At 39.0% G+C, this 26,910-nt stretch overlaps 1 protein-coding gene across 1 annotated transcript; it reads right to left on the bottom strand.

The window, feature by feature from the left end:
- Positions 1-1,432: 1,432 nt before the first annotated feature.
- On the bottom strand, positions 1,433-24,023 carry lrrc38b (leucine rich repeat containing 38b). Its single transcript, XM_022192607.2, has 2 exons — positions 22,380-24,023; positions 1,433-7,191 (listed from the first exon to the last, which is right to left on the bottom strand). The coding sequence occupies exons 1-2, from the start codon at positions 23,005-23,007 to the stop codon at positions 6,944-6,946; spliced, it is 876 nt and encodes a 291-aa protein (XP_022048299.1). The 5' UTR covers positions 23,008-24,023; the 3' UTR covers positions 1,433-6,943.
- Between the last annotated feature and the right edge of the window lie 2,887 nt (positions 24,024-26,910).

Consider the following 26,910-nt stretch of genomic DNA (forward strand, 5'->3'; position numbering starts at 1 on the left):
GTGAAAGTCAAAGCTTGGTTCACATGGCCTTAGAGCTGTGGACATTTTTTTTCTTTTCAAATGCCAGGTCCAGTTAGTTGATGCATGGAAAGAGAGGCGAGGCAGCCACACTGAGGGCCATGCTTCCCAGCATCCCTCCCTCTCCCTGTTCCCGCCTCGGCGTCCAAGAGCTCGGGCCTCCGGCTGTGTAGCCATGACAACCAAATGAGGTAAATGGTTGCAGGAGAATCCTCATCACGTCCACCACCCTCACAGACCTCTTTTCAGTGGTGCATGAACGTAGTATGTGTGAGTCTTTCTTGCATGCTATTGCCCAACCAATGTGGCAAAAAATATATGTTGCAATAAATGATTCTTAGTTCTTTCGTCTCTTCGGTTTACCAGCCCTCTGCTTTCTGTCAAGCCAACATTACCTGCCACGTGGGTGAGGCTTGTTTTCATCCTGTGATTCTTCGACTTCAGACATCTTTAGAAAAGCACACTGTCATGTTAGACACCCTCACAATAGGGCATGGCAAAGGCACATGGTGGGAAAGATGTGGAGAAATAAATCATCAGCATGATGAATTGAAAAAAAAAAACCCCACAAACCTCTGTAATCCATAGAAGCACCTCATCTGTGCAGTGCTACATATGGGCTAAAGACCTTCACGATGCAAAAAAAAAAAAAAGACACTAGGAAAAAATTCCTGCTGGTTTGCATTGCATGTCAATTCATTTTTGCCGATTGTCCTTTCATCATACTGCACGATCGTCCAAATGCACACAGCCCTGAATGAGAGCGATTGTCCATGAACAGGCTGGATGCTATGTTATGCAAGCAGAGGGTATTTGATTTTTTCTGAGTCTCTAATTTCTCTAACACCCTTTCCAAAAATAGTGCATCCATTTGCATACCTGTGGTGTGATAACAGCGCTGTGTGAAATAACACACTGTGCTGTGTTTACAGATGAGCCTCGCTCATTTGCTGCTGTGACAAGACGAAATCTGTCAACTCCAGGAAACGAGAGGATGAGATTCACAACTATTATCAAGCCATTATTAACACTTTGCGGGAGATAATGTTTTGCTGAGAATCACATTTCCATTGTTTTCACATTCTCTGCATTCAAAGCAGCATTTCATTAAAGGAGAATATTACTGATCTTTAACTAAACTGTTATTAGGACAGTAGAAGAATATATTTGCTCTCAGTCCAAGAATCCTGAAGGTACTGTTAGATGTGGAAAAACTCATCAAAGAAAAGACTTTCTACAGTAAAAATATAAATATACAATTTTAATAAATGTAGAACATTTTCTTTACTTCAGTAACATTACTGCGGAATGGTAAGGTGTAGAATAATGCAAATTATTTCATTTGTGGAAAAGAAAGTCCTGCTTCATAATCTGTATTCATACACTAGTGTTTCTTTACAAATACAGACCAGAGGACAGAAAAAAAGGATTTTATTCATTTTTTTATCCAAACATCAATATACAGCTACACATACGGTCTGTTTGACAGTGTCTGTTTGACATTTGGAAATGCATTCAGAGGCAGCAACATCGTCACACTCTCTTCAGTCATTTCATTTCGATTTGAGCCATTCTGACATTTATCTGACAAAACATAACATGGATTTTGGTATTTTAAGCAATATCAAGACAAACAGCCACCACTGTCTCTGCTTCCCAGGGTGCGCAGTGCCAGAAAAAAAAAAAAAAAACAAAACAAAACTATTTTTGGGGACTGACAGTGTAAATAAAAGCTTCATTCTGAAAGGTGTAATAGAAAAATAGACATGAATCTGAACTTTATACTGCAGGTAACTTAACAGTGCATGCTCTAATGTGCTGAATATTCGCTAGTTAATAAAATGAGAAAGAGAAAAGGAAACTGTCATGCTAACATATGCTTCAAGCTAACGACTAAGCTAACATAATAATCTGTTAATATACAGTAACTACACAGTAGTCGAAATGATAATGATATGTATAAAAACTCTCTTCTGTTCTGTGTCCTACGGTGACAGTTATGAAAGCAGTTTCCCAGTTGTTCAAGGGGAAAACCTCTCAACCAAATCTGTTTTAGCTACTCTGGCAGTTTTGAACAGTGGAATTTGTTGGGAATCTGCTCTTCTACTGTCAACAACTGGAACCGTTATACTTATTGGGAGCTGAGTTCCTAAATGTCCCCCTCCATTCACTCCATGAGAATGTATACCTGTGGACAGCTTCCATCTGGCTATGAGCATGTTTATAAATTGTGACAAAACTAAGAAGTAGAAATAGAAGACTTCACTATATGAAATTCAGTGGAATTCCCCTTTAGGACTAGCCTAGCCGTGCTAGACAACCCACGGCAACGAATTTAATTCTCTGCCAGGGTGAGTCTAGTTACCCTCCATAAGGCTCGAGGTTGGATTCTCCTAAAACTGGCCGGATGAATCACCATGAAGTGTAGAGTCAGAAGGCGGGCGTAACTAAGTGACGACAGAGGCGCTACGATTCTGACAGAAACAACCAGAAACAACTAGCCTAGCCATGCTAGACAACCCACGGCAACGAATTTAATTCTCTGCCAGGGTCGACAACAAAAACGACAACAGTCGTTGAGCTCCATTAGCACCGACTCTGAATAATCTTTCTGTTAACATGTCTGTAATACACTTGAACTTCACCCATTGACTGTATAAATAAGGCTTCACCGAACTACCGCATCCTCTGATTTCCTGCGCTCTAGGAGCCTATTCGTTGCGCTGATTGTTTGTATACCTACCCAATTGCTGCAGAGTGATTTGATAGACAACCTTTTAGCCCGCCTCCCTCCCTGTCGAGCGTGCCTAGACCCTTGTGTCTTCAGAGCTTGGGTCTAGCGCGGCTAGGCTACTTTAGGACTGTATCTAGACTGGGATTTATATTGACTGTTTCACTAAGCCCCGTCCTCTTTCATTATTGTTGCTAAACTTGTGAAGCTTTCCATTCTTTCACTGCATTTTGTAGTACTAACAATAACATATTTAGCATCACAAACGGAGGTATTTTTTTTATCATTAGCCGTGTTTCCATGTAATTTTCAAACAAATGTGAAGCTAACTTTTAAATGCTCGAATATGTAAAGAGAAAATGCAAATTAGGCTTGTTTCCATTAAGTGCTTTGCAGCAAGTGAACTCTGTTGCGTGTTTTCAGAGGTGGTGACCAGTGCTACATTACACATGGATGTAATAAAGAACAGAGTGGAAAAGGCAGAAGTAGTTGTTTACAGACTGCAAGGAAAAAAGTCTGAGATGAAAAAGAAACAAAACTATGTCCATCTGCATGGAAAAAAATGGACAGAAGTCCTCAGAAATTGTTTTCAGTTGGGAAAGTTGTAATTATTCTTTCATGTCAGCTTTAATTACTCTGCCAAGGAAAGCGGTGGAGATATGTGACGATCAGCGTAAGTTTGTCCATCTGTTTGTCTGTCTGTTAGCAACATTACTCAAAAATGGACAAATGGATTTGGTGGAAATTTTCAGGAAAGGTCAGAAATGACACAAGGATCAAATAATTATATTTTGGCAGTGATTCAGAGTATAGTCTGGATTCTTTGTTAAAAATTTCTGTATTGCAAAATACTGGCACGGCCTCACTATAACTATGACAAGTGAATACTACGTCAGTTGCCTACTGATGATCACATGATCCTACTACAAATTCAGTAGGCAAACAAAACAAAACAAAATCAAGCAAACCAGTTATGTGAGCTAAATGTTTGCTACATCTGAACTTTTTTAAAAAAAGATGTTCTCACCACCTCTTATGAGCTTTTAAGTCTTTTTCAAAAAAGTAAAAAAACAATTTTCAAGTGAGCATCAAATGAAATTTTTGTTTATTTTTTCATTTTGTCATTAACTGTTTCTAATGCAGTAATCCAAAAATATGCATAGAAATACATTATGGAAACATGGAAGCATAGCTATTGAACTGCTTCGTTATGAATGCATGAACAAAACATGTTCAAAGGAGCATCATTTAGTGTTGTCTTTAGAGCTAGTCATTCCTAAATTTCAAAATTTGCTTGCTATTTTTTCCAACAAAACAGCTGAATTGCTTGGAGGCTTGTAGAAAAACACACTTGGACATGCAACCTAATTTACGAGAACTGTTCAGATTTTCAAAGAATACTGTTACAAGAGAAAAGGATTTGAAGACAAGGATCATTTTGGCAAGTGTAGCAGCATCGATCTCAAGTGTGGTTGGAGTTCCCTGACTGTCCCCAAAAGCACGACTGAGTTGTGATCATCTGATATAACAGCATCCTGACTCTCAAAGAGTGAACACGGTTGTGCTGAACAGGTGTGACCCTGCAAAAAAAATCTAGCAAAGTAAGCCAGTTAGCCAGCCATGCTAACATGTGCAGCTTAGATTGGAGCATATAAAGACAAATTCCAATGTGTTAAATCATGTTTACTCTTGAGTTTTAGGTTTTTAAATAAGACATCACCCTCTGACCTCTTGAGATATTCACTGCTCATCTGTAAGATCATGCACAATGCGTCAACATATGGAGAAATCCAAAGCTTTACAGGCATGCTGACATGCCTAGTTACAGTTACTAAGTTATGGCTAAACAGTTGGGGGAAGGGGTTTAGTGAAAGGCCAGTAGATAATTTCCATTGGGCATGTGTCTTTAAAGTGTCCCACATTTGATTTCTGGCAAATACACAACATCCATTCAGTACAGATCTCCCACTACTAACAAGATGTGCCAGTTTCAGCACAACATGTGACAAAAACACATTAATGAAAACATACAGGCCGGTACCAACATACAGTATGATGGTGATACTTCCTTTTATAGAGTGTACCCAAGTATATTAGTCTCCTGTGAAATTGTCGTGCTTTTATTGATTGATGCCTACACAAATGAAAAACAACAACAGCAACAACAAAACAAATAAGGCCACATTTATGTTTTGTCATTTCTGCAAAATGTGCTTCCGAATGCTGCACATTCAGGGTTATGACTAGTTCTAAAGGGACAGAGGCATTTGGAATTCCTTTTTATCTTTTGTTAACCACACAGAAAACGATGACTCTATTTACTCGTGGCTCTTTTTCTATTCTCTGCTTGTTTGCATTTAGAGGCTTGACATTCTTTCTGCTTCATATCTCAGTTTCACTGAATTATTCATGCCTTACAAGAATGTGAGAAGGAATACAATATACCTTGGGTTTTTTGGAGGGGGAGAGGTGGGGAGACCAGTTCTGTGCATTCCGAGTCCCTCTCATGAAGGATTTAAATATACAGAATGCAAATCACAAACAGAAACCCATAATATTTAGGGCACTGATTTATTAAATTTAGAATGTACTGCGCTGACACTCCTGTGAATTCAGATGCTGTTGATACAATAAGAGTTTAGACATGTGACTTATCCAGAAAATCAGCTTTACTGCAAAGATGTTTAGATCTTCAGTTAAAGGATGATAAGCTGATGGATATCTTAAAGACAACAACAGACATTTACTCCTGCAGAAACTAAATTCTTGTTTGCCACCCTTGTACAGATTTTTTTTTGTTCTGAAGTGATTTTTTTGTTAAAACGCAGGCCAGAGACTCTCATGAATGAAGCCAAGTAAGACACATGGTTCACTCACAGACAAACCAGAAGAAAATGTAAATCTTTGGAGACCAGAACTGTTTGAGTACAAAGTGTGTATACAGAGTGTGATTCGGCATCTAATTGGGAGCTATGCTTACCTCACTAAATAACACATCGTCCACAACAAAGTCCCTATGTGCAGTCTCTCCTCAACCTAAACCTAATCTTTGGCAGATGAAGACCAGTCTACCAGTCTACATGATGTAATTAGGGGCTTTTGCGAAAATTAGGTTCACTATTAAAGTGCATTAATTGACACAATAATTCTACATAGATTCTATTTCAATACAGTATTTGCCATAATTTCCAAGATTATACTATGGATATGTTTGGAATTTCTTTCTACACAGTTCACAGTTATCAGTCTAAAGGATATACAGTATATCCTGCTGATTTCTATGTTTGTTTGACTGTACATTGTTCTCTTTTGTACATAGATTTGTGATTATATATTGAATATACTCCTGAAAGAATGTGTAGACCCACTGGAATCTCCTCATGCCTGCAGTACATCAGTACCCAAATCCTTCTTGTTGAAATTACCTCACTGTCACTGTTAAATTTCACACACTGAAGAATCAGCAGTATTTGCCTTGTTAAGTTCTTGTCAACAAATATTTAATGTTAGTGAGTGAGGCTGTCCAAAAAAGACTATAAATGGCAGGATATGCCAGCATATCATGGTATAGGCAGTTAAACACTGAGGTCACTGGTGGGTATGTCATCCTTCCCCCCCTAATAGGATCAACATTAAAGATTCTACCTTCCCCAGATATAGCCCAAAAAAAGTCATCCAAAAAGGTCACATTAACTTTGATGTCACTTTACAGGATTTCAGATTCCAGAGTTAAATGTTCAACATTGGTAGATTTTGCTAAGTTTTTGGTTTTTCTAAGACTAACGTGACAGAACTATAGCAACAGCTCTTTTTTGCAATCTATTTCTTTTTCATTACAAATGTGTTGACCTTCTTGCATTTGTGTAAGCCTATAACACCGAGCCGTGACCCAGTAGCCATGAATGATGACCACAGGCTCCCACAGCCAAAAATATAATAGCATTATACGAGTGGAGCAGCACACTCACTAACCTTTAATGGGACTCATTCCTTGGGAATGTCTTTTATCACCATATTTCAGATGTCCATGTGCAAAGAAAACAACTGCAACCATACCAGGGCAAGATCCTACCGTTAAACAGACCTGGATATTTACCAGGCAACAAACAGCATGGGGGTGCACGCTGCCGTCGTGTCCTCTCATTGCTTGAAGTACCAGGACCACACTGGCCCTTTAAAAACACAAAATCCTTCTCACTCCTCACTCTCCTCCTCGTCCCCTTTGGTGCCTTTACTCCAGCGCTGGAAGCAATGAACAGTTGAAGCCAGGAAGAAGCTGGTCATGATGGCCACCACAGACACTGAGATGCCAGAGAAAATGATGATGAGCAGGTCTGTTAGAGTCAGAGTGGCCTGGCACTCCCGAAAGCTGTCCTTGGAGAGCTGGGTCAGGGATACACGTCTGCCATCCATCGGGAGGGAGCACTCCATGCCTTCCACTCCTGAACAGAAACAAGAAATAAGATTAAACAAATTTACCAGACATGCTGGATTCAGATTGCAGTGAATCATGTCATATTAACCTCCTCCTGGACAAGTTTATGCACAGGGCAGCCTTTTGGAAATAACATCATCTATTAGAACAAGCAGACAGAGCATCTGTGTCTTTTCCTTCGTGTTGTCTTAGAGTCAAAAACGACCCAGCCACTATGTTTAATAACTGAGAAAAACATGTACATGACCTTTTTTTTAAATTTGAAATTCGATGCCTTCTCCTAAACTGACCCTAACATTAGAAAAAGTGAAACACTGTCTTCAAAGACGGTACCACCACTTCTCTTTGCTGAAGCCATGAGTGCAGTTTTTAGTTTTCAGTGACCAGCAAGTCATAAATCAGATTTTTTCCGACATCCAGAATTTAAACTGGAAAACAAATACTGTCTGCTATACATCCATGCACACATACACACTTGCATGCTGTCCTACATGAACTAATTAGAGTTTAACATGTTCTTCATATTTTGCATATTTTACTTTATTCTTATTATTATTGTAGGTTATGCACCTTGTGGGTGGGAGCAATGACTCAAAAGATGTGAGAAGACAAGTACATTGTAGCTGAATTTCCTAGTGCAGTATACAGTACACTGTGGCTTCCCTTCAAAAAATACATTTATAGCTACTTTCTGCACATTTCTGGGACTTTCTTATGATACAGAAGTACTATCTCTTGCTAAACAAATAATTTTAACACTTCCACAGTACCTTTAGCAGCAGTAACGGTGATAATAAACCTCCACTTGAGTAAAGAAAACAGTTTTAACGTGTAATGGAATAAAATGACTGGCACCCACTGATTATAGTCTTTCGCCCTCTGCAGTTGGAAAACCCAGACATTCACAAAGTGTGTGATGAATGGCAGATTGTTTCTTCATGTAAAAAAGATTTTGGATTGAAAATTTAAATAAGCTGCTCTATTTTAGAGGCTCAGTGGAGGTGGGTCATTTCTGACCCTTAGGACAAGGGGAGTGCTCAGGATGTTAAGACCACAGAAGGGTTAATACAGAAAAATGCAATAACTCAGCTATTGTCTCATTGATCCCCCAGTGGATTAAAATGAAAGGTGATGCATATTTGCCAATGAGATCCATCCGTCATGCAGCCTGCTCACAGGACTAACAATTACCAGAGAAAAAAAGAGTGTATAGTTGGTCTTATTTGTACACAGTCCTTCAATTCTGATAGTTAAGTGTTGTCAAAGATCAGGGTAATGCTCTTTAAGAGTGAGAGCTGATTTAATAACTGTTAGGTCGACCAGAAGTCTTCATTTATGAGTTGAAGTTGCACTGTGTATACAGTACGCCCACACACAGCAGGACTGTAGGTTCACTCTTGGAATAAAGTTGAAATAGTGTGAAGCAGAGTGATACTCTTTATGTATAGCTGTGTGCTGTCAGAGAAGCTTTATTTTTGCCTTGTGCAGTGCAAGTAGTCTATCTCTGTGGCTGTGGAATCTGGAGAAAGGACTTTGAATTCTTTGTTAATGATCTGTAGAATGAAATAAACATCCACTTAAATTGTTTTCGTTTCCACTGGCAGCTGCACAAGGCAAATTTCTAAGAATATCCATGCTATTAAATGTGACCGCTGTTACATCTCAAAAAATGTAGTGATATAAAGCATTAGTGAAGGCCACTGTCTGAGACAGGGCACCTTGACCAAACTCATCTCAAGATGAAGGCATGATAAATCAGTGAGTGCTGCTCTCTGTGTCTCCGTCACTTCCACATGGTTTATTGTTCAGACATTATTTAAATGGAAAGGGACAGCGATGGTGGCTTATTGGATTTCAAGGGTACAAGTCCTCCAGTGACTCTTTTTTTCCAACTCATGATTGCAAATGAGATCCACACTGGATCATTAGGGGCCATTTTAACATGTATATACTTAAGACTGGCCACTGATACTACAACTGAAAACAGAAGGTGTTCACTTTCACATGCTTACAGAGTCAAATACTCCACTGATTTTACTGGCAGGCTTGTTAACATCTGAGATTCATTTGGTATACATACTAATTAGACGCTTAGACTGCTGTTCTGTCCACTTACTCCCAACACTGCAAACACAATAATCTATACAGCGCACAAGTTACCTTCATATTGGCAATGTATTGTATGAAAAACTAGACATATTGATGCAAGTGTTAGTTTATAGGTGGGTAGATATGAAGCCTTGCGATGTGGGTGGCTACCTTCTACTGATACTGTACATGCAAATGCACACACTTGGCAGAACATCAATTCTGGGTCTTTGCTCAACAGTCAGCACATTTCAGAGCACGCTTTGTTATAATACAAACAGAATAGCTTCTGTTATTGTCTTATTGACTGTCTGCAATTATGGTAATTGTGTTAACTGCCTTAATTGTGAATTTAAATTCCCATTTTTTCTTGGTGTGCAATGTCTGACATTTAAATGCATAATTAACCCATAAGAACCCAGACCTATTTTGCCTTAAAGGACTTAATGAGTTAAGGTCAGACATAAAACTTTACAAGGAAGAGACTGTGGCACTCAAAGTGCTTGTTACACTGTTGTCACCGTGGGTTCTTATGGGTTAAGTATTAAAGTAAAATGAATGATGAGTTAACCTGAATTGCAAAACTCAACAAACTTTTTGGTGGTAGATGTACAAATAACATTGGAAACTTTTGTAAGAGACGATGGAAAAAGCAAATAGTAGAAATTAGTGATAGCATGGAATTCGTTTCCAAGGTTCTCTGATTGATGTGCTACAATATTAATTAGGGTTGTAACTAAACTCTTTCAGAGCTTGATAAAACTTAGTGACACTAATCCCCTAATACAAGACACAGATTCTCACATTTCACTATTCAGTTACGAGAGAACACATTTAATTACTCAGACAAAACCGCAGAACAGTCGAATACAATGAAGCATTTATTGATATAAAATGCATAATTTTATGCTTATTTTAACATATACAGTGCATTTGTTACTTTAAGTTTTTGAAAAGATTCTGTCACTGCTGTAGACGTCCATGTCTGATGAAAACCTGTGTCACCAAAACCTTTAACAATATGGTGTAATCGGCCTCTAGATGTTTCACTTTCTCGTCATTTCCCATTATTTTTGGGGGGTTTTGTTTTGCATCCAGCACATTGTTGGCTTGTGGTTGTGTGCAGTAGCTCAGAAAATATTCTGTAATACTTGCACTTCAAGCTTAATAACATTCATTGTCACGGGGGATGCAGAATAATTAGATGATAATGGATGGTCTCTGCCTCCTGCCAAGCTTATTTATGAAAACTGCTAAAAATCTAAAATGCACAAAGTTTATCGCAAGCTTCATAATGAAGACATCTGTCACCCAGTGCAACTGTGACACATTTATGTGTTTACTATAGTTTGTGGACAGTAATGGAGGTCAGCAGCACAGAGAAATGAGCTATGTCCGGCCTTGACGACGCATGCAACGTGTTCAAGTAGGAAAAGCCGTTGGTTAAACACCGTTTTTGGGATTTGTTGCCTATATGAGAAATAAAAACATTTTCATGATCAAATTTTTAATGTTATTCTTTATCTTTATTAAAATGTCACATCAAAGTCCTCTTTTGGCAATTTTGTTACAAAGTATTAATCATATTATCAATGCATGCAACTTCGGATCAACAGTTTTAGCTCTTTTATGTTTCCATATACAGTACCGTTGAAAAGTTTGGAGTCACCAAGACAATTTCATGTTTTCCATGAAAACTCACACTTTCATTCATGTGCTAACATAATTGCACAAGAGTTTTCTAATCATTAATCAGCCTTTCAACACCATTAGCTAACACAATGTAGCATTAGAACACAGGAGTGATGGTTGCTGGAAATGTTCCTCTGTACCCCTATAGAGATATTACATTAAAAATCAGCCATTTCCAGCAAGAATAGTCATTTACTACATGGACAATGTCTAGACTGTATTTCTGATTCATATAATGTCATCTTCATTGAAAAAATAACTGCTTTCCTTTCAAAAATAAGGACATTTCTAAGTGACCCCAAACTTTTGAACGGTAGTATAAATGACTGTGCATCCCTCCTATCATAGACACGCGCACGGACCACAACCAGGCTTGCAGGAACCAGATTTCACTGCACACTAGACAAGTTCTGCAGAAAACTCAAGCAGCCTTGGATCAGTGAGTCAGATGCACACCACGCATCAAGACAGAGGCTCCAAACTGAAATGGAGCCAACACCAGCAGTCCTGGTGAGAACGAGAGAGAAACACACTGATTCTTGGCACTAATTAATTCCAAGACATGTCTAACGCATGCTGTGGGAATCAGGGATCAAAACAAAGTCAGAGTCCAAAGCATGTGAGAAAACTGCTCAACTTGTCTGTGTGACGTGCGAGTCTTGGCATTTACAAACTGCACAACGCTTTTAGAGACGGTTAATCTCCTCTGATGAATATGAGATGAAAATGTTTTTTGCTTTTTTTGGCTTTGTTTAGTGCTACCTAAAACTAATACTCTCAGAAGTGCATTGCATAACCTGCCACATGGCTCACACTTTAAAGTTTCCAAACTGCAGTTTGGCTCAACTGTGGTTTCAGACAAGAGCTTTTTGTTTGTTTGTTTGTTTGTTTGTTTGATTTTACCTTTGTTTAGTTTTGTTTACTTTTTAACATCTACATAATTTCATTTTAATGGTCTCTATACAAAATAACTACAGTGACGTTTTGGAATTAGATTTTGTAGACAATACACTACAGTTCAATAGTTTGGAATCACCCAGGCAATTTCATGTTTTCAGTGGAAACTCACACTTTTATTCATATGCTAACATAACCACACAAGGGTTTTCTAATCATCAGTGAGCCTTTCAACACCATTAGCTAACACAATGTTAGAACACAGGAGTGATGATTGCTAGAAATGTTCCTCTGTACCCCTATGGAGATATTCCATTAAAAATCAGCTGTTTCCAGCTAGGATAATCAATTACTACATTAACAATGTCTTGACCGTATTTCTGATTCATTTAATATTATCTTCAATGAAAAAAAAACTGCTTTTCTTTCAAAAATATAGACATTCCTAAGTGACTCCAACCTTTTGAACAGTAGTAAAAATCCCCTTCAAATAATGGTAACATCAGTAGCAGCAAAAGGAAATAAATGTGCAATACACTGTTTAGAAAAACCCACAAGACACACACACTCACTGCACTGACATTGTTGGAATTAATTGTTCAAAAGTTTGAGTAAAAGAAATTCACCTTGTGTGTCATTGTCACACACCTTACTAAAACTTTTATTAATACTGAAAATTCAATATATTGGAGAGCCAGTCCTGTTTGTGTCTGAGATAAATGGGTCATATTTAGATTTAAAATGCACGTACTGTAGGGCAAATAACCCGTCACCTCAGAGACTTAGCCTTTGCCTTTTGAGACAGTCCTATCTGTTCTTGCTTGCACTGGATGCTTGATTAATAACATCTGAGACTAAAATTATCCTGCTGAACACATGGCCCCTGCAGGAGTTACAGCATTATCACATTTATCATTCTTCAAAGCACAGTTAGAGAGCAGGTCAGTGGACAAAGACAAAAAAAGTTTGATTTGTTTTAATGGTATCTCTATTTCGTTTAGACAATAATGTAACTTCATGTTTGCTTATATCTTAGTCATTTGAGCATATCACCCAGAATATAAAGCTACACTATATGTGCCTGAAATGCATATTAATATATACAGTATATATTCATTTATTCTGAGGCAAACATGCTGTGTGTGTACAACAAATATGCCGGCTTTGTAAGAAGATATAGTGTCTTTGCAGTGGAGCTATTTTGTGATGCAGCTAAGAGCTAAAATGAGTCAATAGGGGAAACAGACTGACACTGCCTGAGAAATGAGCGAATTACTGAACAGCTGTACTGCTTGGCGAAAAGTGGAGCTGTTCTTTGTCAAAATTACAAGCTGTCTGTCGTAGAAGACGGCCAGATTTTTAGTAATGTGGTCTCAGAATACAGATGTAGGGAATTGAAACCTATGTCTGAAATTTAACATGGCAATTAAATGTGCCTATTAAAAGGAAACTACAGCCTTTGCCGCTTCCCTTGTTAACAAATCACAACTAATATCATTATCATTACTAAGATTGACTTGATTTCCTTTTATCACGTCTAAAAAGGGAGAGCGTTTTCCGTTCTTCCCATCCTGCCAATATGATGGTAATGTAGCACTACCATGCTAATAGCAAAAATAGCTGCTATTTACAATATTGCTGGTAGCTGGCTGATATATTATCAGAAGGTCAAATGCTGAAGCAATATCATCTCTCATGTCATCATATCTTGTATGTAGTTGGTTCACTTTTAACATGGAGAGATCCCCATGGTAACGCATGCTACACAGCTAGCCTGCTTTGTAGCTAATCAGCTCCACAGAATCAGATCAAATTTACAATCTATGATCAAAACCTGTCAACAGCTAACCTGCTGACCAATCAGATGGCAGGGACCATCATCCTCCATGGACAGAAGAGCTTACAGCAGGATTTCTATAGTGTCTGTGCTTTTTCATTTTTATAGCATTTCATCGCTACAGCTCAGAATAACACAAGGTCTTTGTGAGTCTCTGTTGTGTTTCATTGGAAAAATAATCTACACTTTGTGAAACATTTCTCATGATTATAAATGTAACATTATGGTCAGCTTACTAGAAATAATTAGGAACCATCCTCTGATTTTACAGAAGAGACAGTCTGACATTACTAGAAAAGCACTATAAAAACACTATAAGCTTTGTATGTGCATCATATACATGTGTAATAACTCATCATACAAACACCCTTATTTATAGCTCTAGCTTAATATTTGGAAATGTCTCCCAGAGTTCTGACATATTCGCTACGTTATCTTGGTATTTCACCTACATATACAAAAAGTTCACCTGGTGGAACTCATGTTTTTCTATGACTGCAACCATATTTAGCAAACTGCAGCACCATTGCATCTAAGTTTACATAAACTAATTCCTTCCCTCTTCTATTCATGGTTTCTCTAATTCACAAATGTGCCTCTTTCACTTGAACCCTGTCATATACAAACAGATAAAACCCGAGTAAATAGAGGAGGTTGATTACCACTTCTGTGACAGAAGTTATGGAGGACAGGAGATGTTAGGCTTAGTGGAACCAGAAAGCCAGACAAGGATTTGGTTTGATTTAGAATAACCTGATACAGAGAAAGGGGAGAGATTAAAAGAACTACAAGGATAGCTGACTATTACCGACAGCATGAAGTAGTACGAGAGAAAAACTGCTTTTGATACCTTTAACTTAATATAGCACAGCTGCAGACTGGAGTCTCTGAATTGATGTCCAGGGATAATATGAAATGAAATGTATGTACACTATCATTCATAAGTTTGGGGTCACCTAGGCAACTTCATGTTTTCCATGAAAACTCACACTTTTATTCACGTGCTAGCATAACTGCACAAGAGCTTGCTAATCATCAATTCGTCTTTCAACACCATTAGCTAACACAATGTAGCATTAGAACACAGGAGTGATGGTTGCTGGAAATGTTCCTCTGTATCCATATGTAGATATTCCATTAAATATCAGCCGTTTCCAGCTACAATAGTCATTTACCACAATAACAATGTCTAGACTGTATTTCTGATTCATTTAATGTCATCTTCATTGAAAAAGTGCTTTTCTTTCAAAAATAAGGACATTTCTAAGTGACTCCAAACTTTTGAATGGTAGCGTATATAATGTAACATGTTAAATGCAGATTGAGTATGTGGATTTATTTTGCTAGTAGTGTATCCCTATCTAACCATAACCGATGATGAAAGCTGTGAATTTAAATAAAAATTGCACACAGTGTATCAGGAAAAAAGCAGCTTTGTAATGCGCTTGGTGAGTATCTCAGACCATTTTTAATAAAAGCTGGACAGTGAGTCATTGTCAGTTTAGTAAATGGGTAAGGTGATGCAATTTAATGTTGAGAGTTCATTAATTAACTCACTGTGATCACACAAAGCGTGGCTGCAGAGCATTCTACTTTGCAGTAATGTAACACAAATCATGCCCTAACACTCTCGGGTGTGTCGGCCCACACAGCTATGTTACAATCCTGGTGTGGACAGTTGATGGATTACATTTAGGATTACAGCCAGTCGACGGGACAGGCTATCTGCTTTCTCAGCAGTGATTGATCTACCTAGCTGTGGCAGACTGATATCGGAGGCCTGTTTCTCCTCCCTCCCTCAACACCCCACTGTCTGTCCAGATTGATCTCTGCACCAACAGCTACGTCGAAAATCACCGCAATAGTACATTTGCAGGCTAGTGTAGGAATTAGCATCCATTTGCCCCTTAAACACTGCTGCCTAGGCACTCCACCTAAACACTCCAGTTGTGAAAATGATTCACAAAACTGTCTCCTCCCTACTTTATTAAACAAGATGAATGTAGCTCTCAAGTCCAATAGTCGGTAGATATAAATAGAACAAGGCAGACATAATTGCAGACAATTATTCGGTTACAAAAAGAGAGTCTGACAGAAATCTGAAAGGAAAACGGTGAGAGATGCATACAAGCAGAGAGCAAGAGTAGTAGTTGGAGAGTGGAGGATGTGTGAAATGAATGCACAAAATGACAAGCATTCATGTGACAGTGGGGCGAAGGTGAATCATTCAGAAGGGGATTCCTTCTCTGTGCAGATTTGCCAACATAACTGAACCATGGCTATTTTCAAAATGTCACACTGCAAAAGCACAATAGCACACTTCTAAATTTGCTCGTTCCCAAATACAGGAGATGATAGCTAAAAAGCAAATGTCAGTAGATTTCCGATTTCCTTTCAGTTTATCATCAGGCTAGAAAGCAGTTTGTCTGCTGTCATAATTCCTCACGATGGAACAGCTAAATATGCAGGTCTTTGTAATTTATGCTTCACAGTTGGCCACACAGAGGAACAAAGGGAAGTATCCACCATGCACAGTGCTGCACACCGCCAGTGAAATAATGCTTTTGGCTTTTCACCTTTTATTTCTGACACTGCCAGATAATCCTTTTTCTTCTCCTGTATGTGCAGCAGCTGATGCTATCACACTCTGTAATTCTGTCCACCTTTTCACACTCAGCTCTCCCTTGCCAGCTCTATCTCTCTCACATCCCAACTTTAAATAAACATTAAATTAGGCCAAGATAAAACAAGCTGTCAGGCTGTGTTAATGGAACAGATCTTTTCTCATCACGTACCTATGGGTAGTAAAGATAGCAAGCGATGTCGTGTGGGGCAGAATGGCACCATGTGTAAGCTCTGTAGTGCCAGTGAGCGGCATCATATTTTCAGAGCTGTTTGTGCAGCGTGCTAACAGCTCTCTGAGGAGCAACTAGGTCGGCTGCGAAGGAAAATTCAGACTTTGACCCCGTCACATGAACTGTTACGTTGTAGTGAAACTGTTCAGGTCGGGACTAGTGTTGATAGCAAAGCCTCGATGGACCTCAGCCTTGGTCTCCCATCTCCCATGAGAGTTGGCCTGCCCTGCCCTGTAGGCAGCTCTAGCTCCAATTACCCTGGCCAATGTGCTGTAGAACTGTGTCACTCTGAATTATACATGGCCTTTGTTCATCCTTAACCCAAGAGCACTGGAGACAGCAGTGGATCATGTTTACACTCATCCTTCCATTAAATCTTTCATGAACCTGATTGGTGGCTAAAAAACCTATTAAATGCCACCAAAAAAAAAACAAATACAAGATGACGTATCTGATCGCTTTACTGCTTTAACTACATTTCTGCGAATCAATCTGAAAGTCAGATTCAGCGAAGAAATATTGAGGAATAATAATTTGTCCCATTGGAGACAATATAAAGCAGTGAAAGCTAGTGAATTTTTTCCCATCTGATAAAGTCTAGAATTTTAAGGATCTTCCAACCAGCCATCATGCTGACCTGCAGTAATCAAAGTTATGCAAACAGAGAAGTGTGCTGCCTTGTGAACTCACAGTCACAGGGGAAATCAAGATGTGAAAAATGAAATGGGAATTGAGTTTACAGCATGGGTTCTGCAGCTGGTACATTAAGCGGGCCTTCATCGAGGAAGCCAAAAATATCTTGGGAAGACTTAGAAAATAGCTGTAGAGTTTGGTTTTATTTACACTTTTTAGTTTAGAAAAATATTTAAGTATTCCGCTGATGCCTTATTTTTTTGTTGTATTTTTAAAAGTACGACAGACAAATACTGATGTATGAACACATCTAGTTTCAGCTGATTACCTTAGCAAAACATTCCCATGTCAAACTGAGTTATACCCATACATATATGAATGTTGGACAGTATTATATACTAATCTTTATCATGCATATTTTTTTAGAAAGAAATAGTTTCTTATCAATCATGTACAACCTATTGTCACAAAAACACATCAATTTTATAATTTTTGAATATATTTTTATTTATATATAGATACATGTTCATATTTTATTTTTGCTATATTTTTTAATTTAGGCTTACACACACACACATATGTGTGTGTATATATATATATATATATATGTATATATATATATATATATATATTTATTTATCAAAAGCAATATGTGGTTATGAAGTTCAGAGAGAGCCTTATTTGGGGTTCAATGCAAAACTCAAATAATATACAGATGGTCAAGAACAGACAGGAAGCATATCCCTGTGCAAAATTAAAACAACAGTTTATCGGTTGCCCGTTATATGAAGAATCTGAATTTGAAAGTGATGAAAAGCATCTTCTCTTCCTGTGGTGTGAATTTTACTCTCTCTTTCAACCTCAAAAGGATTCTCTTGAGATCAGAAGCTCACAGGACAACAAGATGTTGTAGGCCAGTGCAAAAATTCCTGCATGCTGTCATTTTGCAGGACACTATTGAGTGTCCATCTGTCATTATGTAACCCCTTCAAATACAGAATTCCAGAGAATAGGTCATTGCATTTTCCCGTAGCTGAGAGCACAGTCATTACGTTAATTAGGTCTGGCAGTGTGATGCCTGCATGTGTGAAACAGCCGTGTTTGTAAGTCCAGCTCACGATAAGCTTCCCGGCTACTTGAGTCTCCCACAGAGACTCTGTGAGACCAATTTTCCTGCAGCATTTACATCAACTTCATAGTTAATTAGTCTGTAGTTACTTCTTAGTTGGTGAGCATACACCTCAGCTGGTGACAATATAACATACAGCACCGATCAAAAGTTTGGGGTCACTTAGAAATGTCCTCATTTTTGAAAGAAAAGCATTGTTTTTCAATGAAGATAACATTAAATGAATCATAAATACGGTCTAGACATTGTTAATTGGGTAAATGATTATTCTAGCTGGAAAAGGCTGATTTTTAATGGAATATCTCCATAGGGGTACAGAGGAACATTTGCAGCAACCATCACTCCTGTGTTCTAATGCTACATTGTGTTAGCTAATCATGTTGAAACATAATTGATGATTAGAAAACCCTTGTGCAATTATGTTAGCACATGAATGAAAGTGCGGGTTTTCATGGAAAACCTGAAATTGCCTGGGTGACTCCAAACTTTTGAACAGTAGTGTATGCTGCTGTGCTGTTGGAGTGCAGTTTTAAAATTTTGGGCACTATATTTTGCTTGATTTACACCTTTCGTGAATTAATGTTTAAAATACACAATATTTTTTAGCGGCATCTTTAAATTTACTTGTCTCCGTCTCATTTGTCTTCTCCACATCATCTTGTGTTTTATTACCTGTAGGTGCAGCGCTGTTAGACGTAACTGGAGGAAAACAAGACTTGATTGTACATTTCATCCTAACCTGCACTGCCAAATGGTATAGCCTTCGAGTTTTCGCTAATGCTATTTCATTTGTGCAGATGTTCCTATGACGGAGATGTGTAAAACGTTAACAGTTAGTTTGCCCATTTCTAGCTTGTCTACAGCTTTATCTATTCTACCATTTCTAGTCACCAAAGTGCAAGAAAAAAAATCACTTGCTACTTCAGTAAAATTGCTTACAAGTACAACCAATCAGCTGCAATCTGAAGCCATGTGACAGTTTTTAGAATACTGAATTCAAAGCATGCCGTAGAATAAGTTTAACAGTTAGTATGTTGAGTGGATCTGGGATAAAGACAACATCTGTAGTAGTTCTTAGTTTCAGAGGCCGCAGGCTTATAAAATTTAAACACCCTTTTTTTTTTAGCAATGTAACTGATCTGTTGTTTAATGAAAAAGACATGAGGACACAATACCCTCAAGGATGAAAAGAGCACACTAATGTCTAATTTAAAATGTAGGCTAATTTCTGTCCCTGTAATTGATTCTCTCCACGATGAATGAGATATTAAGTTGAAACACCCACACTGACAGCGGTTGTTAGCGTTGATACATATTGAAAAGCTTATCAAGTCAAGCTCATTCACTAATGAGTGCCCATCTGTTATTGTGCAAGCACTTCGAATACAGAGCATTCCAGAGGATAGGTCATTGCATTTTTGTGCCATCGAGAGCTCAGTCATTACATTAATTAGGTCTGACAGTATGATGCCTGCATGTGTGAAACAGCCGTGTTGGTAAATTCTACTCACTATAAGCCTCCCTGCTGCTTTGTGTCTCTCACAGAGACCCTTTTAGACTCAACAAATTTTCCTGCAACAGTTGTCTTAACCTCTTAGATTTCTATAATCTGGTCTAGGACTTAGCACAGCAGGGGATAGATTCTCCTTCACCAAATGTATTTATTATGCTTTAGTTACAAAAGTGAGCAAAAATATGCATGTGTTGGATCCCAGTTTTGAATTTTTGCAGGTAAATACAGTACATTAAGATTGTTTGTGATGATATTTTCACTCCAGTTACAATTACATTGCCTTAGAAGACACAGGACTATGATGAAAAAGAATAATTATTACTTCTGCTAATATGTTATTTGTCATCCAGTCATTCACTATTACTAGCACTACAGTAGCTGGCAGTTTTTGACCAAAGGAAATAAGAAAATAACAGAAAAGACCAAGAGTAGACTATTTCAGATATCCCTTACAAACAAGCATGACTGTGTGTGTATTTTGTCCAAGCTGGCAAACTTATCTCCAGGGCCATAAAGCAAACACGCACTGATGGGGATGTAAGAGCTCCATATGAGGTGAGATACACATTACTAACTCAATTTGAGAGTGTCTATACTCTGGGGCCAGTTGGCAGCCATGCCAGCAGCTTGGCCAGCCTTTGGTTTCTTCTTGGTTGTTGATGTCTGTCTGGCAAGCACTGCGACTGCAATTCATTATGCCTTGGAGTTGACAACACTTAGAACCTGTGATTAATGCATTTGCAACCTTTTGCTTAGGGGAATTAGGAATTCTTGCCAGTTTATCAACTTTGCTTCTTCACAGGAACAAACTTGTCTGTTTTGGGGGCAAATGAAAAAAGACCAGAGAGGAAAGCCAGAGCAGAATCAATAGCATGGTACACCATGGCCTAAATGTATATAAGGAGGTTGTTTTTGAGTTGTCAGCAGTTTGCAACAAGCCGGCCAGTTTTAAAGGGAAGCTGCATTACAGCTTTCGTCTGAGCGGTCACGAGTGAGACCTGCACAAGGTTCTGTTTTAACGTGCCCCCGTTGTCAAAAAATCTATAGCATAAGAACAATATGACATATGATGATGTTCATATGCAGAAGTTTTGATTTGTAACCATTTTCACGGTGCTGAATTTTCATATTTCATATTGATGTATATATTCCTTTCCTACATCTGAAAAGAAAGAAAATGCATCCAGACAATTTGTGTCACTGCCTTTTAGACTTTACAAAAATCAACAGTTTAAATATATAGGTCAATATTTCACACCCCAATTAACCTTAGGACTGTGACAGAGTAAACTATGGTTCTCTACATACAACACAGCACCTGAACACTATGTGCCATATTTCTAAACTGAGTTGTGCTTTTAAGACACCCACTGTAAGGCACATTCCAACTGAATTCCCAGAATAACCCGAGTCCACTTCAAATCTATACTCTGATCTAAATACGATAACAGCACGAGTTTCTAGTCATGTGTGGCTGCACTGTCAGATCTGTTTAATTTTGCTTCTTTGCTCCAGCATACAAGCGTGCTCTTATGAGATAACTGCTGTCTGTGTCCTTTGCAAGGACATGAATGGTAATACGGCTGACCTTCAGTAAAAAAACATTTGAGTCCCTCTGAACAGAACATAATTATGCAGATATTTACCTGCTAATGTAAGGCTACTGAGAAGTGTATCAAATAGTCTATATAGCCTACTGAACTGAATGATATTGACACATAGCTAAACAATATTAATATTTTCCCCTTTAGAATCCAGTAGCCATGACTGCTGAACCTAAGAAGATCTTACCCACATCATAATATCTCTTTAAGGACCTTTGTCTTGTTTTGTTTCTGAGCTAAGCCTGCACACATTGAGACTGCCTTGCAAACCCACCAAAACTTCCATCTTGTTATCTAACTCTTCCTTCAGGCTAAATCACAGTGATAGACAAAGTGTGTAGTATGAGTCTAAAAATTCACATGGATAGAGCAGTAAACACAGGGACAGAAAAAGGGTTTGCTTTGTATTGGTGTTGAAAGAAGCTGAATTACAATGTTCACCATGTGTCAAGTATTACACAAATGAGTGTCAAACAAATACCAGCTACTAATTGATCATTCAAATTAACACACACACAGGATAGAGTTCAGGGACTGTTATGCACACTCAAATGTGTAACTATAACAATCGCAAGTTGAATTCTTAATTTGAGTTGTTTCATTTCTTTTCCCAATGCTGCATTTTGACTTGGTGTCTTTGGAATTGAATAAAATTCATAAACAAAGCATCCTTGTAGTTTTCACTTTCAAATATGTGCTATTGTCTCATGTTACACACTCAGTCTCACACATTATAGGCTATGGGGGTGGAGGAAGAAAGAGACAAAATTAGAACAACAGAGAGGGAGGGGGGTTTCCTCTCCTACAGGGAAAACATAAATAGACTGGAGATGTGCTATGGCAATGGATTTGCTATAATACTGTTGAATGTTGTATTCAGATACGCTTTATTTGGGTCAAGCACATAGAGAGGAAATGCCTTGTAGATGTTGAATGTTGTTACTTACCATTTGGAAGCTTGTGGCTGTTCTCCATCAGCCATGCAAACAGGTTGGCAAAGTTGCAGTTGCACACCCAAGGGTTGCCCTCTAGTCTCACCACCCGCAGGGAGGGCAACTGACTCAGTGCCCCCACCTTTAGGGTGGAAAGCGCATTACGCTCCAGTTCGAGTTCTCTCAGGGAGGTGAGGCCCAGGAAAGCATCCTCACTCACCATGCTCAGATATGGATTGTTTCCCAGTCTTAATTTGATCAAGCTCCGGGACTCCCCAAAAGTTCCCTTGGGGATTTCAGTCAGATTGTTGCTGCCCAGGTCCAGGAAGACCAGCCTGGAAGAGGTGCTAAGGGTCCCTGGTTCTATGTGGGAGAGGGAGTTGTTCCGAAGGTCCAGGTAGACCAAGTCACTGTACAGAACCAGGAAGTCCGAGGGGATGCGGGGTATCCAGTTGTCGGCCAGCAAAAGCCTGCGCACATCCAAGGGGATCTCATCGGGTAGACGGGTGAGCCCACGGCCGCTGCAGTCCACAGTGTGAGGATCTGGGCACAAGCAGGTTGCTGGGCAGTTTTCCCCCCGGGTCCATAAGACAGAGGACAGCAAGATGAGGATAAGCTGAAGCCAGCAGACACATGGCAACATGGTCAAGGGGGTGAAATGAGTGAGGGGAGAAAGAGGCTCAGGGTGAGGACAAATAGGAGTGGGTGGGTGGGGGTTGAGAACACGAGGGAGAGGGTCAGAGGGCAGGAGATCGGGACAAGGGAGGGGAAGGGGTGAGTGAAGGGGAAGTGAAAGGGGATCAGTCCTCCTGAAGGAGCATCCTATCGTTATGGAGATATCTGGCAGGGCTCAGGAACTCTGAGACGGCAGAGCAGCGGCGAAAACTGTTTTCCAAGAGATCATGTAGCAAACAGCTTGGATAGAATAGCAGCCTGCCTGCTTTGAATGAGCACAGAGAGGGAGATAGTAAGCAGGAGGTAGCGGGAGAGCAAGCAAGATCGAGCTCAACAGAGAGGGGAGGGTAGCTTAAGAGAGGTAAATAGACACGAACGAGCCGGGAATGAAGAGAAGTCGGGGGCACAGACAAGGGAGAGGGGGGTTGAGGAGGAGGCTCTGTCCGCCACACTACCCCACAGTTGGTCTGGCGGCAGTGACAGACAAAGACAATAAGGTCTCTGACACAAAAGGATATATGAAGCTGTGATTCAAGCATGACAAGCAAAGATTAACATCGCTGCATCCCTCCATTAGTCCCAGGTCTCTGTGTGGAAAAGCCTGCTGGTCTGAAAAGAGAGAGAGAGAAGCTCACGGAACATCGCTCAAGTGTGTGGTAAGGTTGTTCCCTCCACCTTAATATTCTCTCTCTATCTCCCAATGCCCTGCAGCATGCTGTGGAAACACAGCACTGCTCAACGTTACGCTGTCCAGCACCGTATCAAGGCTGTGTGGGAGAGAATCCAAGTGTCCAGGCAGGAGCCTCGTGGATGTAGATTGTAGTGCTGAGCTGCACACAGCCATGCCAATCCGATGTCTGCCTCTGAATCTACCACCGTTTATCTCATGCCCTCTCCCCTCTCCTTATTTTCAGGGGTGGGCGTGCCTCAACCACGCTGTCAACATGTGATGTCACTTCCTATAGTGGGAAGGAGTGATGATTGGTCGTATCAAAAAATCTGAAATACAGAAGATGTGTACAATGCTGCTTATTTCAATGTGTATTCAGCTATTTGTCCTTGAATAATATATTAGCAACACTGAGGGAAATTATATTAACTGTATTTTCATTTTTTACTTCCACCTTTTCATCTGTTTTGTAATCATTTGATAACATTGCTTTGACACTGGTTCAAAAATTCTCTCCGAAAACACCTTTGGTGATTCTTTATAGTCTACAAATGGAAAACTATGCCCTTTTAAAATACACAGTGTTAACCTCTATGTCTATATATTTTGTTGCTTATTTTGTTTCTATAAAACTAGCATCAGCACAGTTTTAGTGTAAGATTAAAATGCCATGGCAGGTCATATGTCCTCTTGAAAAATTATCTTATTATTTTATTGTTTTTCCATTTGTGTATTTTTATTCCGTTGCTATTATTTAAATTAAAATAGAGGTGCAGTGAGTTTTAATCTATAATGGAGAGAGGAGCATTCATTTAGAATGTGTACTGAATTGCCCAGATGGGATTTTCTCCAACAAGTAAATGCAATTAGACCAAAGCTGTTGCAGGGGACAGCGAATTAGGCCCAAGGAGATGAGGATAGCATGAAATTTCCCACAAAGTGGTGTTTTCATGCATGGTAATTGTCTTTTTTTTCCAAGAAGACAACATATTTACAATGCAATTTTAATATCAATCATAGGTTGCACACATGGATAAAATTGAACGCGGTAACTCATAGCAACCAGGCAGTGGGCAGTAATATTTATCTCACTTCACAACATCTTCATTGATCTAATAATACCAATCCTTGTTCAGTGAAGTCAGAAGAGTCTGCAGCATCACAACAGCGACTTTGTGCCACAGAGATGAGAGAAGCTCCGTCATCAAAAATAGAGATCGCAGTTGGCATTTAGTGTAAGCTAAAAAAAAAAAAAAAACAGTAAAAGCTGAGGCAGCTTAAATTGTTTCCTGCAAGCACATTTCAAGTTAACATCTCACTGTGATAATTCTATTTAGTGCTGCACTTGCACACAGTGCTTACACATTTATTTAAACTGAGAGCTCGATCTGTTCTTTAAAAGTCTGTGATTTTGAAGCATTTTCTTACAGTGAAACAGAGTGATACAACTGATCCCTAGAGAATTACTTATGACATGAAAACATCCTGCTGCTGAACAGAATAAAATAAGGAAATCAACAAGTCATTTTTGGCAAAAAAAAAAAAGAAAAGAAAAGAAAAGAAAAGATAGAGGAGGATATTTGTGCATTGTATAGATGTCTTTTTAAAAATTATAAATGAAGACACATATTATATATACACTACCGTTCAAAAGTTTGGGGTCACTTAGAAATGTCCTCATTTTTTGAAAGAAAATCTTTTTTTTTCAATGAAGACATCACATTAATCAGAAATACAGTCTAGACATTGTTAATGTGGTAAATGACTATTCTTGCTGGAAACAGATGATTTTTAATGGAATATCTCCCTGGAGGTACAGAGGAACATTTCCAGCAACCATCACTCCTGTGTTCTAATGCTACATTGTGTTAGCTAATGGTGTTGAAAGGCTCATTGATTATTAGAAAACCCCTGTGCAATTATGTTAGCATATGAATGAAAGTGTGAGTTTTCATGGAAAACATGAAGGTCCCTGGGTGAACCCAAACGTTTGAACTGTATTGCATATCTTCAGCTCTGATAACTACATTAGTGTACCAGTAACCATAGTTTCAATGCTGTAGCACTGAGAAATACTAGATGGCAGGTATAAAAGAAAATGTTACCTTTTTTGAGAGATTTTTTTTCTGTACATGATGATAGTATACAGAACAACATGGCACTAGTATCTGCTGTTGGTTATCATATAATGACAGCTGATCCTTTATAATCTCTTCACTTTTTCCTTCAGTTGATCTGATTAATGTGCTGTGTAACTCTCTTGCGCTATCACACCTGTCCACCAGCTGTCACTGCCGAGTTTCCTGTCTCACCTTATCACCTTAGTCACTCATATACCCAGAGTTGCTCCTCATGCTCACTGCTGCCCTGGTGAACTAGTAACATCTGGAAATGAAATACTTGTCATACATCTAAATGCATGTAAGGCAGTATTAGGTATAAACGGATCATCACTTTACATTTACTGAACTGTAAGCAAACCCGCTGTAAAATACTTAGCTATGCAGATCACTCCTGAATAAAATAAAGGACACTAAGGTGGGCATGTGGTATGGCCTGCTTTGAGATTCATTTGTTCATGTCCTGCTGCCATTGCACATCTTGCGAAGTGACTAATGCTGGAACTCATATTAGTCATTCCGTTGTAGTAGAGGTTTGTTTTTCTTCATTTTTGTAGTATTTGCTCATAGCTACGAGGACACAACTGCAGGAAAAACTTTTCTTGGAGACAAAAGGCACATATTAAACAAGAGAAGACATTTGCACTGCCCTGTGTCTCTCAGCTGATTAATTGCTAAGCGGCTCGGTTGAAATGGACTTTGAGATACTTAAAAGGGAGATGACTCACATTGAAATGCGACTAGAGCGCTGCCACTGGCGGATATAATGGCCACTCTGTTGCTGAGGGCAGTCATGCAGATGTCCAATCCCCAAACGCAATCGCCAGAGTCTCTTGACAGCAATTTGTCAGTGTAAAAAGCCCTGAAAACGTTTGTACGGGGTTAGCAGACCTTCAAGTTTACAGGCTATCTTGTCATCCATTCATATTAGCGCTGCATTCACAAATAGTTTAGCATGACTTTAGCTTTTAGAAATTCCACTTCTACAACTTTTTCTTTTTCCCAGCTAACATCAAGACAGCTAAGTGAGCAACCTTACTGGTGATTGGTGAAGCAAAATGTGCAATTGACATTATTCATA

The sequence above is a fragment of the Acanthochromis polyacanthus genome, chromosome 5 (genome assembly GCF_021347895.1).
Source record: "Acanthochromis polyacanthus isolate Apoly-LR-REF ecotype Palm Island chromosome 5, KAUST_Apoly_ChrSc, whole genome shotgun sequence".
Classification (NCBI taxonomy): Eukaryota; Metazoa; Chordata; class Actinopteri; family Pomacentridae; genus Acanthochromis; species Acanthochromis polyacanthus.